We start from the raw sequence: 16,221 nt of genomic DNA, 5'->3' as shown, positions 1-16,221 counted from the left end.
ATTATGGTTGGTCCATGATAAATGAATATTTTCATTTCCAGATCTAGATTGGTAGAAATTCTGTTAAATAAGCAGTTTTCACATTATACATTGCACTCAAGCTTCGACCATTGAAATGTGGGGAAGTCAATTTCAAATTTTGAAAAATACATTTCTCTTGCACATTTTGAAACATATAAAATATCATGATACCAAGGCCATTTGGCTTTCAAACTCATCTCAAACAGAACCGATGGCCCAAATATAGCATCACTTTTGACTTGACATCATTATTACAAGTCATGCAATAGTCAATGTTATCAACAAATTATTTTATAGGAATACAAACTATACAGGGTGGGTGAAAAATCCGAGAACGGCTTAATATCTCATATACAAAGGTAATTTGACGGGGAATCACATTTTTTTATGAGATACTAAGCCGTTCTCATACTTTTTTCTCTCCTTTCTGCTTTGAATAGTATTGATTGATAATGTAAATATCTTCGAAACAGTTTGAGATATCGATATGCGGGTTTCGCCATTCATTTTTTCTTAAAATTCCGTATCGAAATCATGTATCGTAAGACCACCTTCCTATTTCAAAAAATAAAGTTGCATTCAGAATGGCGGATCCAAGATGACGGACCACCAGATTTTTAAAGTCGTAGTAAAGTAGTTTTTTCAATTTGAATAGGATCCCTAATCACACCCACCGTCAAATGACCTTTGTGTATGAGATATAAGTAGTTCTCGGACTTTTCACCCACTCTGTATAGTAACCGATGACCCAACTACAGCATTACTTCGACCCTAAATCATCATTACAAGTCTTACAATAATCAATGTTCACTTTTCTTTTTAGAGCTAATGAAATTATTGAAACACACACAATAAAAGATATCAAATACCCTTTTATTCTATTTTAAATGAATGAATAAATTTTATTTGCACTTGAAAATGGCTCTTGAAGAGTTGAAAGTAGTTGTGTTGTGATAAATAAAAGGGTGCTTGAAAACTTTCGTGTTTCAATGATATATTTTATATCACCAATCAATATATGGGAATGGTCACTATATTTTCGTATAGATTGAATTGTAGTATGTAAATATCACAATTAGATGATAATGTTAGTGCTGTAAGTTTCACCATCATTTAGAGTTGAAATTTCAATCTTTGAAGATTATGTAAATACTCAGATATTTCACTTAACTTTACTAGCGTGAAATCGTGTTAGTTGCAATATTCATTCGAAAGGCTAAAACTGATTCCATTGAAGATTGAACTCTAATGCATGTTACATTGTTTTGCAGGTGAAGTTTGTAATAGGAGAGAGCACCACTCTAGCTGAACTGCTGGCATTAAACCTGTACAAGTATGAGGAGGAAGTGAAGACAATAGTGGACAAGTCAGTGAAGGAGATGTCGATGGAGAAGACTCTGAACGAGATGAACCAGACCTGGTCGACCATGGAGTTCGAGTATGAGCCTCATCCACGCACCGGGTGCAAAGTGCTCAGGGTCTCCGAAGAGCTCATCGAAATACTCGAGGATAATCAGGTGAAACCATTCAGAAAATATTGTAGGATAGGAAGATATGCCATAGTATAGGGCGTTTACGTTCCAAATTTCAATGTTACTCAAGCCGATAGTCCTAGTTATTAACTTATTTTTAGTAAAGCTATGTGACGCTGGTAGTCTCTCACACTGTGCCGTTCTTGAACTCTCACTTGAAATTTGGAACTTAAACGACCTATACCATAGGATATATTCTCATGCTATTTTTTTCTCCATGGTGAAACTAACTTTATGTCAACTTTTCACAGCTTAGGTGCTTCTAGTTCCATAGTGTTTCTTGTATCATTGAAATGTCTTGGGATTTTAGGATATTTAAAAATATTCATTTTCCTTTGGCTTGTGTTATGCTTTCCAATTTTACTTACATTTATCATTTTTCCGTCGAAATCATCGCTTTGAAAATAATTCAGATAGGGTCTAATCTTAACTCAAGATTACACTAATATTAACTCAAGGTTGAACACTTCACTCAAACATATTTTTGGTCCGTCATGTTTTCACTGTCATTTATTGTACTGATTGTAATGCTTCATCCAGTAAATAGGTGACTGATTACGAATAAGTATATTTATTCTGATCTCTGATGCCAAGAAATATCAGGTTTTGTATGCTTATTTTTATCTCCTTTAATGTATCTAATTCATTCTAATTCATCAAGTAATGTGTGTCTTGTACTTATTCTTCTTCCTCTCATTTAATGGGGTCTTGAAATTTTAGGCTTCTGCTTTGGTTCAAATTTTGCTGGTCTCCAAATATTTCAAGCTTTAAAAACATATTGCGCACAAAACATGGAGTACTTATCATTCTTGCTAATCATGCCCTTATAAGTCTTATGAAGGGAGGACGATGTCATATATGTAAGTGTGCATGCAAATAGTACGCGTCTTGCTACGCTGTCATCTGCAGCACTCTGTCTAGAACCTATCTACAGTACTTCTAACAACTTGTAAAACGTCAGAAACCTTAAAATCGCTCTAGCCGTAAAACAGCGACTTGAAAATACGCAAATGTGAACCCAGCTTCGAATGGGAATGTGAATCCATGACGTGAGCAGTAATTCTCATCAAAGCTGGGAGGCCAACAACTGAATAATATCACTACAATTCATGCCTATCGTGAGTTCTTTGTCGTCCCAGGAGAAATTGAAACATTTTACATACTCATGTCAATCTTATTATTCATCAATCTGTTGCCCATTGAATCTCTTTGTCATCTATTAATCTTCTCTCGTTTTCATTTCAGGTCCAGTTGCAGAACATGATGAGCTCGAAATTTATCGCCTACTTCTTGGAGGAAGTTTCCGATTGGCAGAAGAAGCTGTCGAATGCTGATCAAGTCATTCATATTTGGATTGAGGTGCAGAGAACCTGGATGCACCTGGAATCTATTTTTATCGGCTCAGAAGATATTCGTCGACAGCTTCCTGACGATTCTAAACGATTCGATTACATTGATAAGGAATTCAGGGTAGGATTATTGAGTTTTCAAGTTTAATTTCATTTGAATAAGTACCCTATATGAAACATAAAACTGCTCATGAAAATATATTAGTTGAGCCAGTTGAGTACATACTTTAATTTCTTTTTTCTCGGAATTAATCCAAATCCAGGTAATTAGCTAATTTCAAAATCTCTTTAAAACCCTCCCTACTCTCAAAGAGAGAATCATTTTACATACTATTCAATCAAGTAATCATCTTTGACTCAAATGAACTGAAATCTGTTGATGAAAATATAATTTTGTATTTGAAGCTACTTCTTCCAATTATACAGCAAAAATAAATATCTATTAGTACGTTACTACTTCTACAGCTTGATTATGAATTGTCTATATGCATTGGACACCTCATTCTATTGATCCAAATCTCAGTTCAATTTTTTTTTCAAATCAAATCAATTTATTTTCTATTTTTTCACAATATATACAGAGCATGAAATTACCAGTTACGGAAATAATTACAAGATAACTAAGAAATCATAATCATATGCTAAAGAGTATTACAAAAAATGTTCACCACTATTCTTTTGTTTATATCTAGATCCATTATATGGTACTTGAGTAAAAGCTAATGGCCGTTTTTCAGGTTCTACTGGATGATATAGCAAAAACTCCAAATGTTATAAAAGCCACCAATAAGCCAAAACTGTTTGAAAAACTTGAACTACTGCAAAGCGAACTGATCAAATGTGAAAAAGCATTGGCCGAGTACTTGGAAACAAAGCGATTGGCTTACCCTCGCTTCTATTTTGTCTCTTCTGCTGATCTTCTAGATATTCTCTCTAATGGAAACCAACCTGAACTGGTGTGCAGGTAAAAAATGGAATCCTTACAATTGAATTGAAAAAGTCTTTATTCAAAATCATGTACAGGTACATCAGGGACAGTGTCAATATCATACAAAAAAACATAACATAAAAAGTAGCAGAAAACGGTCTTAAACCCCCTATAGAAATAGCAGAAAGTGATAAACATCAGTCTTTTGGAAATAAAGATGAATAAGTTTTTGAAATTCTGATAATAAGCCACTCATAGTTTTGTCAAATACATCGTTTTATTATTATCTTTAAATTTGCTTGTGTGTATGTTAAATTGTCAAATAAGTTAATTATAATCATCGTAATGACGTTTTAGTGCATTCAATTTTATTCAAGTGCAGAATATGAATTCACTCGTCTGTTTCCAGGCATCTAACAAAACTATACGACTCCATTGCAAAGTTGAAATTCCAGCAAGAAAACAATAAAAATACAAAAATCGCTAAAGGGATGTTCGCTAAAGATGGAGAGTACGTTGAGTTTAGTATCGATTGCGACTGCAGTGGTCAAGTAAGTTGAGAAAATTGAAAAAAAAATCTCTAAATTTGCTGTAGTTCCTAGATGACTGATAGAACGAAGAGTTCCATCTGCAAAGATGAATCTTAATTTTGTTCATTTGTTTGTGATATTTGTTTTTATGGCGAATGAATGAGCTGTGAAATTGCTGTGTGCCAGGTGGAGAAGTGGCTGAACAACGTGACGGATGCGATGCGCATATCGGGCCGCCACTACTTCTCGGAGGCGGTGGTGACGTACGACGAGAAGCCCCGCGAGCAGTGGCTGTTCGACTACCCGGCGCAGTGTGCGCTCTGCGGCACCCAGATCTGGTGGACCACCGAGGTCAACCTCGCCTTCGCTCGCCTCGAGGAGGGCTACGAGAACGCGCTCAAAGACTACCAGAAGAAACAGGTAACCTAACAAAAATTGACATTAGAAATATAGGGTTTTGACCAATGTAAGAGATTTAGGCCCCCACAAAAGCCTGTAAAAATGTAGGCTATCCTGATTGAATCTCACGAAAACCAATCAGAGAAGACTTGATTGGTTCTCGTGGCAATCAATCATGATTTCAATTCAAGGCTGTGCAAAGGCTGAAAATAAACTTCCTACTGGTGATATTTTTCAAAGTGTTTCGATTTGTATACTATCAAAATGAAAAAGTTTTCTCAGGAAAACATTTTTTTCCGATCATTACTTTTTGAGATGAGCGCTTAAAGTTTAGATTTTTGGGACAGGCATTTCAAATTCGGTGAGAGATAAATCCATGAAATTCAGAGGATGAATTCTTCATGGTATTGTTGGTTGAATAAAACATTTTTTTTAAATATCAATTTTTTAGAAATTCATTCAATTTACAAAAAATAACTCAACTAATAGCTATTTTTGGTAAATAGAATTACTTTCTCAAAAATTGATATTGAAAAAAAATAATTTATTGAATCTACAATACCATGAAGAATACATCCTCTAAATTTTATGGATTTATGTCTTACTGAATTTGAAATGTTCCGTCCCAAAATTTAAACTTTAGGCGCTCATATCTCAAAAAGTAATTATAGAAAAAAAATTTCCTGAGAAAACTTTTACATTTTGATAGTAACAAATCGAAAAACTTTGAAAAATAACACCAGTAGAGAGTTTATTTTTAGCCTTTACACAGCCTTGAAGGCTTCTGTGCAATCGGGCCATGGAGTTTTATTTATTTATTTATACATTGATAGTCACAACATTATTCTCAACTATGTATGATTGGGAAAGGAACAACAGGCTTAAAGCCCAAAACTGTTCCTTTCCCAAATTTAGATAGAAATTTTCCAAAAATAGGTTATATTTATCACTTTATAATTATTGTCCAATTTTAAGTCCAAAATATATATATATATATATATATATATATATATATATAAAAAACTAGGAATTTAGAATTTAGATGGGTTGGAAACCAAATTAAATAACAATATGAGATTAATATGATCACAAAATTTGTTGATTTGCTACTTTTTGCGATAAGAGTTGAAGCAACCTTACTTCAATAACTGTTGAAGTTATGATTATTTTATCTATTTCATTCATCTCAACAGTATTGTCTTTGTTATTTGTTCAGATATTGCAGTTGAGTACTCTGATTACTCTGTTGCTTGGAGAGCTGACAGCCGGCGACAGACAGAAAATCATGACAATCTGCACAATAGACGTTCACTCCAGAGATGTTGTCTCCAAGCTCATTATGATGAAAGTTGAGAACAGCTCAGCTTTCCAATGGCAGTCCCAACTGAGACACAGGTATTTATTCTTGCATATTGATCTCGCAACATATTAAACAATTCTAGAATATTCTTAATCTAGTCACAGGCATTCTTGCAAATTAATCTCGTAATTTTTGTTATATTAATAAATTATATACTGTACTCTCTCTTTGATTATATACACTTAAAATCTATTTTTATAAAAAAGGCTGCAACATTTCTTGTTGATGAATATCAATTTGCTGTTTTGAACTACAACCTTGTATTCGAGTTTTCGAGTTAGAATATGAATCGAATCATGAGTATGAATTATCTTATCATTTCTTCTAAAATGATAAATAATTAAATCCACTGCAAATTTCATAAGGTGTTTTCACCTACCAATATTTTTCATTTTTGTTTCTTGTAAAAGTATCCCTTTCTTGTATCTTTTCTAGATGGGACACTGATATTAAGGACTGCTTTGCCAACATCTGTGATGCACAGTTCCGATACGACTATGAGTACTTGGGAAACACACCTCGACTGGTTATTACACCTCTCACTGACCGATGTTACATTACACTCACTCAGGTCTGTGAAATGAGCTGAACTCTAAAACTACTAATAATTTTAAGTTGAGCTTTTTTAAAACATTTCTGGTTCAAAATAACAAAAACGACAAAGGATCTACAATTTAAAAATGATATTTTACTTCGATCTATAACGTGCTTCTAAATTTTTCCACCATAGTTTTCGTTCTAATTCAATCGCTTTTTATCAGTTTTGATTCGCCTTTTATCTTTGAAAAATATGTAATAATCAATTCAATTCAATTCAGTTTATTTCCAAAAAACCTAATACACGAATAAGAAATACAATATACAACATATTTTGGAATCCCCCTACTAGACTATCCATCTGTGTGTAGGGGGGGAGTTCCACTTTATACATAATAAGCTTAATCTGCTCATAGAAGTAAATAATAGAGAATACACTTATATTATGGATGTATTATTAATATTCTGATTATAAAATAGATAATATATTGTGCTGATGTATATTTAAGAATGAGTATGTAGGAATATGTATCTAGGAATAAGTATACTTAATACCTTGATTGATTAAAAGAATAAATAAAGAAGAAAAAACAATATTTTTTTGAAGACCGCAGTGGCAGGGATTCCAAAAATTCTCAGAAGAGAGAATAAAAAAAAAATATAAACCAGAAAGGCAAAACAGTCAAATCGGTTATATCAATGATAAAATAAATACCAATCAATTGTCTGGAAACCTTGAAGTCGTGTTGGTTACCAAGCATAACGAGATTGGAGTAGTTCTTCTGAAGCTTCCCAACCAATCTGGTACAGCCACCTGTCCACCCTCTTCCTAAACACTACCAAACTAAATGCATCTGCTTCACTAATCACCCCTGGCACATTTCTGTACAAGATATGGGCCAGGTATGAAGGATTTGTCAATTCAGAGCCGTGAGTCAGCTGAGGTATCTCAAAGCTGTAATTGGATCTGTGGCGAGTTGAGTAGCTATGGTTAACTGTTTCTCCCAGAAGTTCAGTTTTGTATTTTTTGATGTGGATCAACAAGGATTTAATAAAAAGTTGTCTAACATTCAGTACGGGAAATTCGATAAACAATTGTATTGTTGGGTATCTAAAGTCTCTCTTTAAAATTGTTTTTATAATTGATCTTTGGGTGACTGCGAGAGGCTCAATGACTGAGGAGGAAGCCCCTCCCCAAGCTAGAATTCCATATAGTATTATAGATTGGACATAGGCAAAGTAAACTACTTTGCACTGATCCACACTCAGAACATTACTAAGCTCTGAAAATGCGTGAAGCAGCTTTCTGAGCCTATTCTTAGCACACTGGACATGTTGTACCCAACTCATCTTGGAATCCAAGACAACGCCCAGGTATTTGTAATGATCAACGCGCTCAATCATACTACAATTACATCCAGCAGACCTGGGATTATTACAAGAATGCATCGTTAGTATTAGAGAGCCTGGATCAGCTTCATTTCTTGTAACTATTGGCATAAACTTCGTTTTTTCCACATTTACTGTAAGGCTATTGTGATCAAACCAGTTCTTTATTTTTGACAAATCAATTGAAGCACTCATGTAGGCCTCCTCCCAAGTGCTCCCAGTAGACACTAGTGCTGTGTCATCAGCAAACAGATACAACTCACCTTCAACTACTAATTTTGACAGATTGTTGATATAGATTAGGAATAGCAGTGGCCCAAGGGGCCACTAATCATCCTTTAGTTTAGTAAGTTAGTTTAGTAACTTTCTGTGTTAATGTGAAGGTGATGTGATAAATATCCATATTAAATGATAACTACTTGATACTGTCAAAATCACTGGTTATTAAAACAAAATGATACTACAGATGGAAATTACTGAGATATTTCATTTATTAAAATGCTAATTGATAATTCATTATTTGAATGGGTGATTTACAACATTTAATTTGGATTTTTGTTTAATAATAAATAGTATAAAATGATACAAGGTTCGGTTAAAGAACCATTATCAATCTTTAGTTAATTAGTAAACATTTAATATCAATTATTTTGAGTAAGGCTTGTTAGTTCTGATAGAATAATAAATTTGGTTTTTGAATTTAGATAATTTTTTATCCTAGTCTTTGCATTTGGTGATGGGCGGAGCTCCGGCAGGTCCCGCTGGAACGGGCAAAACTGAAACAACAAAGGATTTGGGAAAGGCTATTGGCATTATGGTCTACGTCTTCAATTGTTCTGAACAAATGGATTATAAGGTATGATTATTTTAGCAACGTAGAAAATAAGAACTTGAAATACATACAATCTACTGCACAAAAAGTGCAATAGAAAAGCCTCATTTTGATATACAGTAGAGCACCGATTATGTGGACTAATTGATGCATGACAGTGTCCGGATAACTGATAATCCGGATAATCGATTTCAACTCGATTTTACCCTAGCTCTTGCGTGTTTAAACTCAATTAAAACTCTGCATCCTGGCCTACAGTACTTAGTTATAAGTGTTGTATGTAATATGACTTGTACACACTTATGCACTCAAGGTCTCTTCACGTTATGCTACGCTACGCTGAAATATACGTCCTATCTCCCAATGTTAAATCCAAGCTACAAATCTATCCTGATTCACATCAGCGTAGCTTATTGGTGTAGCGTAGCTTTCAATATTGGGAGAAAGGACGGCTACATCTTCCGTATTTTAGCGTAGCTTAGTTAAGTGTGAAGAGACCCTTATCTTTCACTCACATTCTAGTCAAAATAGACTCTATGCTGTATAATAAAATGAGATACTGTAAATCAAATATTTTATTTATTAAAATATTGTACTGCACCTTTCTTGCCACTTACCTATTAGCCGCTTTAAATACAGAGTAGGTTAGGTTTTTAGGGGATTTTAATGTTTTATATCACCCAGCGGACGTCTAGTTAACCGGTCATCCGGATAACCGGTGCTCTACTGTAATTTAGTGTCTTCTGAGACTCAAAGGCTCAACTCACACTTACGCGACTCAAGTCGAGAAGAGACTGCGACTCTAGTCCCTTCGCGACGCAGCATGTGATTTCAAATGGTGACACTCAGACCAGTCGATTCTAGTCTCCGTGACCTCACGACTGTGAGACTGAGACGAGCGTTGACTCGACATATTGGTCGAGCCTCGACTTGAGATGCATAGTACCGTACTTTTTCAATGAAGTGAGGTTATGTTTTGTGAAAGTGATGTTTTATCATTTTAGATGAGACAATAATGAGAATAAGTTTAGACAATATATTAATAATTATTATTAGAAAATTTGTACATGCGCAGTAGTGACGAATTGGATCTTATATTTTCTATAATGTGAGGTTAGAAATGGAGTAGCATGGAACTGAAGTAGTGACTATGAGCAAGAAAGTCGTAAGGTCGAGAGACTGGAGTATCCTCGGACTAAAGTCGTACTATTCGAGTCGAGGTAGTGTGAGTTGAGCCAAAATCTGCCGTTACTTGTAATATAGAAGCATTTCAACAATCAATTAACTAATCAATAATAGCAATTTGTTAATGAACTGGTGCTTTGGTGCAACTTGCAGTCGTGTGGCAACATCTACAAGGGCCTGGCGCAGACGGGGGCGTGGGGCTGTTTCGACGAGTTCAACCGCATCAGTGTGGAGGTGCTGTCAGTGGTGGCCGTGCAGGTGAAGACGGTGCTCGACGCCATCAAGGCCAAGAAGACGCAATTCATGTTCCTCGGCGAGCTCATCCAGCTGGTGCCCACTGTCGGCATGTTCATCACCATGAACCCGGGATACGCCGGTCGAGCCGAGCTGCCCGAGAACCTAAAAGCTCTGTTCAGGTCAGTTGTTGTATGCTCTCTCACTGTTCCTTACAAAATATTTGGTTAGAATCTGTTTTGATACGGTATCCAGATTCGGGAGAGGAATAGTTATCGATAAAAATATAAATCTGAGTACCACGACATGTTTTGGCTACTAATGCCATTTTCATGCCACTTGAAAATGGCATTAGTAGCCGAAACATTCGGTGCTAAATAATTTAAAAGGGTACTCATATTTATATTTTTATTTATAAAATTAGCCCTAAAGAAAAAAGACTAATAGTTATGGATATGCTTGTTTTTCCTTCTTATTCATTTTAATGATACTTGTTTGAATGAATAGATAATTTTTGTTTTGTTTTTTGTACATCCATTCATTCTACTTCTTACATCAACCTTTAAAATTCAAAATTTTGTACATTTTGAGAAAAAATTCAAATAACTATTCCTGAACCGAAAATTGAGTAGCGAAGCAGTGATATGTGATTTCATAACCTAACAATGCTTTGGAGAACATTAACTTTTTATCAAAATTTGATAGAGAAAGGTACAGGCCCAGCTTAGTTTTCATCCATGGTCATAATTATATTAGATTAATAAATCTGATGAGTAATTTATTTTTTCAGACCTTGCGCTATGGTTGTTCCTGATTTCGAGCTGATCTGCGAAATTATGTTGGTTGCTGAGGGATTCCAGGAGGCACGTCTGCTGGCGAGAAAGTTCATCACTCTGTACTCACTGTGTAGAGAGCTGCTGTCCAAACAAGATCACTATGATTGGGGCTTACGTGCCATCAAGTCTGTTTTGGTTGTTGCTGGTTCCCTCAAGGTTGGTGTGCTATGTCATTTATCCAACAAATTCCTTTGTCATATTTCAATACATATGCAATGAATGACCTGAAGAATTGGATGAATACGAGTATTATGTAAATAATTGGGGTGTACTTGAGTGTATCTTCCATTCTACTCAAGATCACCAATGACATCTATTCATCAATAGATACATTTTTGGATACAAACATTTTTGGATACAACACATAGATACAAATACTCATTGAAGTACATATTATTATTGACCGAAGAGCAGGTCAATATTTGCAATAGCAAAAGTCTTGTTTTATTTATACAGCTTTCATTAGATATTCTAATAAGTTATTATATTATTAAAAATACAATACACATGTAATGTAGATTTTTGTAAATATTTTTTAGCAAATTTTACTATTGGTAGCGGAATTCCCATCACAAACATTTTAAGAGAAAAAGATGTATGTGGTAAAATCCTCTGAACTTTAACTTTTATTGATAACTTTCTAGTAATAGTTAGATAAGTAGTTGTGAAGGTGATGTTGTGGTAGTTATACATACTGAATAAATCAGTCAAAGTTTCTTTATTCAGTATTTTGTTGATTAAGTGAAAAGTCACTATTATGAATATTCTTCTCTGCCAAGTGTAACATTGCTATAGTGGATCTCTGATCAATGTTAATTATTATGCACTTTGGACCTACTTTAGTCTCAATTTAAGTTTCGTCCACCTACATAATTAGGCAAAAAGTTGAATAATTGGTTATGAAATTATTTGTTGGTTAAGTTAAACAATACTTAAGTACACCTCCGATCAATATCAATTATTATGCACTTTAATCCCAATTTAAATTTCGTTCACCTGCACAATTAGGCAAAAAGTTGAATAATCTGTTTAATCATAATTTGACGATTATATTAGATATATGTTCAACATCTTTGTAATTTTTCATGTAAAAGAGAGGAGACAAACAACGGCCTGAGGATCAAGTCCTGATGCGAGCATTGAGAGACTTCAACATTCCGAAAATCGTTACCGACGACATGTCGATTTTCATGGGTTTGATTGGAGACCTCTTCCCGGCACTGGACGTTCCGCGCAAGCGTGACCTTGACTTTGAAAAACAGGTGAAACAGGCCGCAGTTGACCTTCATCTGCAGCCTGAAGAGAACTTCATCCTCAAGGTAAGTGCTTCATCAACATTCACGCTCAATAATAGGATATTCCTCAAGTTTCTTGGACAGACATCAATAAGTAATTTACTTTATCAATCCTTGATTACTCTATTTTCTTGAGTCTGTACAGTAGAGCAGAATGAAAATATTTTCTTTTTCTATAAAAAGTAAATTCGTATAGCTTTTGTTGGTGGGAAGGCCCTTGCAGGAAGGTTCCACCTTGCCTGAATATATCATTCAAGCCAAAAATAATGATATATAGGCTATTTAATTTATTTCTTTTTCTACGAAAAAACCTACAGAATTATTAGGTTAATAATATTAACGTCAGTAATGAGAATCATTGGCTAAGATTCCGTTTTCGAATTTAATTCAAATTCATTTTATTTTTCAGAAAGTGTACATTTTACAATACATCCCCTGATAAGTACTACTCTAATAATGAACAAATCCGTGTTCAGAGGAGTCAATTCAACAATAGGCACAGCACAAGAAAAGAATAAGTTTACTTTCTACTGCTGTAGTTTACAAACATATATGCATATGTATAAATTATTAACCCTCAAAACATAAAAAACTAAAAATATAATACATCGATGTATGTGTCTTTCATATTCGATTGAGTGGGCTAGAACCGTTTTGCTAACAGTGGAGTATAAATTATATTCATCTCAATGTTTCTGAGGTTCATTTTACTACTTCTCTAAGATTCTATTAAGAACAATTCCTTTTTATTTTCAGGTTGTTCAATTGCAAGAGCTATTTGCCGTTCGTCATTCAGTATTTATTGTTGGTAATGCCGGTACTGGAAAGTCTATGGTTTGGAAAACTTTGTACCGAACCTATCAGAACCAGAAACGAAAACCAGTCTATTTCGATTTGGAGCCCAAAGCTGTCACAAACGACGAATTGTTTGGAATTATCAATCCATCAACTCGTGAATGGAAAGATGGTAAGCTGACGGATTTAGTCTATTGTAGCGTAGGTGTAATAAGTTAATTATTTAATGATTTATAGTTCAAAATCAACCTCCTTCAGTCTCACTGAAGATGAAATATGCTGGATTACTGGGCATATTGTTCGTGTGACCACTGTATTTTCCCTCACACTTTTCTATCTCCCTTGAACATTCTCCATCCTTGACTGAAAATCTGATTTCCCTGTGTTTATATACACTAAGATAAAATAAAAAACTCTTACTTTCCTACAAAAACCAACTTTCTTATCTATCATACACCTTTGATATGCCAGTTTAATCAGTATGTATAATATTTGCTTCCATTTGACTGGTTTATGAATATAAGTTGTGTTTCCACAGGTTTATTCTCTGTTTTGATAAGAGAGCAGGCGAATATGGCAGGAGATGGTCCAAAGTGGATGGTTCTAGATGGCGATATCGATCCCATGTGGATTGAATCTCTAAATACAGTTATGGATGATAATAAGGTAAGACTGCGAGAAACATTATTCTACAAGTTATTGATTTCCATTTGATTGCATATGATCAACCAAACAAGTGGTGCTTAACGTAGCCTATTTAATGTAAGCGTTTATCTTGTCCAGCCAGCTATGATCTTATTCAATTATTCAGTATTACACAACTTCCACAAAGGTATCAGGTAATCACAAAGGTACCAGGCTTAAGCCCAAACGGCTCCAATTCTAATTTTTATTTTTATTTTTATTTTATTTTTTAAATATAGAAATATTTTATTGCAGCAGCTAATTGAGAACATCAATTCCATTACAAATTTAATGACAATGATAGATTGAATCATAATTCAAATTCAAATTCATTTATTTGCCATAAAATAATACAGATTGATAAAATAAATATTTTAACTTACAAAATGGCATTACCAGCAAAGAAAACTTGTGCGCCGGCAGTGAGTTTGAACAACTAGGTACAGCAAACATGTCAATAGAAAAAAAGAGCTAATTCAAACCACTAGAATAAATAAAACTATGGAAACCAGGTCACATCTCAATACTTACAAACGATAAGACAAAGTAACAAAATCATAAGCAAATGACAAGCTCAAAAAGACGAATTCAAGGAAGCCATGACAAATATTTTTTTAAATTTATAACACAAGAATGAAACACTACATAATGGATATAGATAATTTAAAATAAGCATTTATCCTAATCCAATCCAGTATAAGATTCATTATGGATTTTTTAATTCTATTAATAATGAATTCAGTTGGGACTTTATTTATAAACAAGAAACACTGATATTCAAACTGACGTCTACATACACTTAAGCTGGTAAAGTCAATATCAAACTGTAATGGATTGGAGGGACGCAAATTATATGGATCATTCCTTAAGTGCAGGATAACATTCTATAAATAAATACAAGCAAGAAGTCATTACAATAACTTATAAACATAAAAATATACTTATTTTTAATTATATTGACATAATTGAATTGAATAATTTTATTTGCAAAAAAAAAAATACAAAAATTTTACAAAAAATAAATAAGTATATGCTACTGCACTTAACTAAGGACAACAGTCCAAAAGTAGCTAGGTTAAGTGTCACTTTCACTTTTTCTAATTACACACTCCAATTTACAATTCGAAACAAACAAAAATACTTCTGAAATGAATTAAATCAATAACAAACATTTGAAAAAGTCTAAATTTTAAAGAGATTGTAAACTTATTACTGCCTACATTACTATATCTCAATCTCTGTTATGAATAAATTGCTGGACTTCTAAAACCATTCTGACGATGCCACTGAATACTATTGTTTCCTGTTATACCGTTTTGAATACTGAGCGTTGTGTTGACAGGTGTTGACTCTAGCCAGCAACGAGCGAATCGCACTGACACCCTCGATGCGACTGCTGTTCGAGATTTCGAACCTGCGCACGGCCACCCCAGCCACCGTGTCCCGTGCTGGTATCCTCTACATCAACCCGCAGGACCTCGGCTGGAACCCCTACGTGGCCAGCTGGATCGACAGCCAGGACGAGTCCAAGAAGGCCATCCTCATGGTGCTCTTCGACAAGTACATCCCACCCTGCCTGGAGGCCTCCCGCACCAAGTTCAAGAAGATCACTCCGATCCCGGAGATCGCGCACATACAGATGCTGTGCACTCTGCTGGAGTCTCTCCTCATACCGTCCAATGTCCCTAATGACTGTCCCAAAGAGTGGTACGAGATCTACTTTGTGTTCGCCTGTGTTTGGGCGTTCGGCTCCTGTACATTCCAAGATCAGGTATTTTATTCCTTCAACAATTATTTATATAATTTATTTTTTTCAAATACAGACTCTTCATTTGAAAAGATATTCCGATGTAAAAAAGGGTTCAAATAAATAAAGGCCTTGTCTATAGGACACATTACATTTAATCTAATGGATCATTAATGGTTTAATGGTCCGTTAGATTTAATTAGTGTCGGACCTAATATTCATGAAAGAGAGTTTCAATTGCTTGGAAAGACGTCGAAAGGCTTCAAAGAAGACTGAAAAAGGGATCAAACTTCACAGAATATTTAGGGCCGGTTTCCGAGCTCAGGATTTAGCTAAGTCCTAGACTCTAAACAGCTGGAGTCAGAAAATTGGCTTTCCAAAACGGGGCGTAGTCGCAGCTTTTATAACAGTAGTTGTAGTTTATTTTTCTAATTTCTATAATTGGAAAAGTTTTTCCTTGACGAAATTAGACATTCCTAAATAATTCAAAATAGCTGAAACTTTACACTATTTTCTCTTTATTTTATTTTGTGTTCAGTTTTCTAGTTTTTCGAAATTTAATTCAAAC

The 16,221-nt window shown here is 34.5% G+C and overlaps 1 protein-coding gene across 1 annotated transcript in view; it reads left to right on the top strand.

Moving 5' to 3' along the window:
* Positions 1–16,221, top strand: part of LOC111048465 (dynein beta chain, ciliary) — an 81,976-nt gene that overhangs the window by 29,884 nt on the left and 35,871 nt on the right. Inside the window, exons 29-42 of the mRNA XM_039428862.1 lie at positions 1,293–1,538; positions 2,799–3,023; positions 3,640–3,866; positions 4,240–4,381; positions 4,547–4,780; positions 5,976–6,154; positions 6,555–6,690; positions 8,767–8,901; positions 10,216–10,478; positions 11,087–11,288; positions 12,227–12,451; positions 13,184–13,394; positions 13,761–13,888; positions 15,249–15,677. Of these exons, the coding sequence (XP_039284796.1) occupies positions 1,293–1,538; positions 2,799–3,023; positions 3,640–3,866; positions 4,240–4,381; positions 4,547–4,780; positions 5,976–6,154; positions 6,555–6,690; positions 8,767–8,901; positions 10,216–10,478; positions 11,087–11,288; positions 12,227–12,451; positions 13,184–13,394; positions 13,761–13,888; positions 15,249–15,677 (2,982 nt within the window). The remainder of the gene's footprint in view (positions 1–1,292; positions 1,539–2,798; positions 3,024–3,639; positions 3,867–4,239; positions 4,382–4,546; positions 4,781–5,975; positions 6,155–6,554; positions 6,691–8,766; positions 8,902–10,215; positions 10,479–11,086; positions 11,289–12,226; positions 12,452–13,183; positions 13,395–13,760; positions 13,889–15,248; positions 15,678–16,221) is intronic.

This window comes from Nilaparvata lugens, chromosome 5 (assembly GCF_014356525.2).
Source record: "Nilaparvata lugens isolate BPH chromosome 5, ASM1435652v1, whole genome shotgun sequence".
Classification (NCBI taxonomy): domain Eukaryota; kingdom Metazoa; phylum Arthropoda; class Insecta; order Hemiptera; family Delphacidae; genus Nilaparvata; species Nilaparvata lugens.
This window is presented reverse-complemented; position numbering and strand designations above follow the sequence as displayed.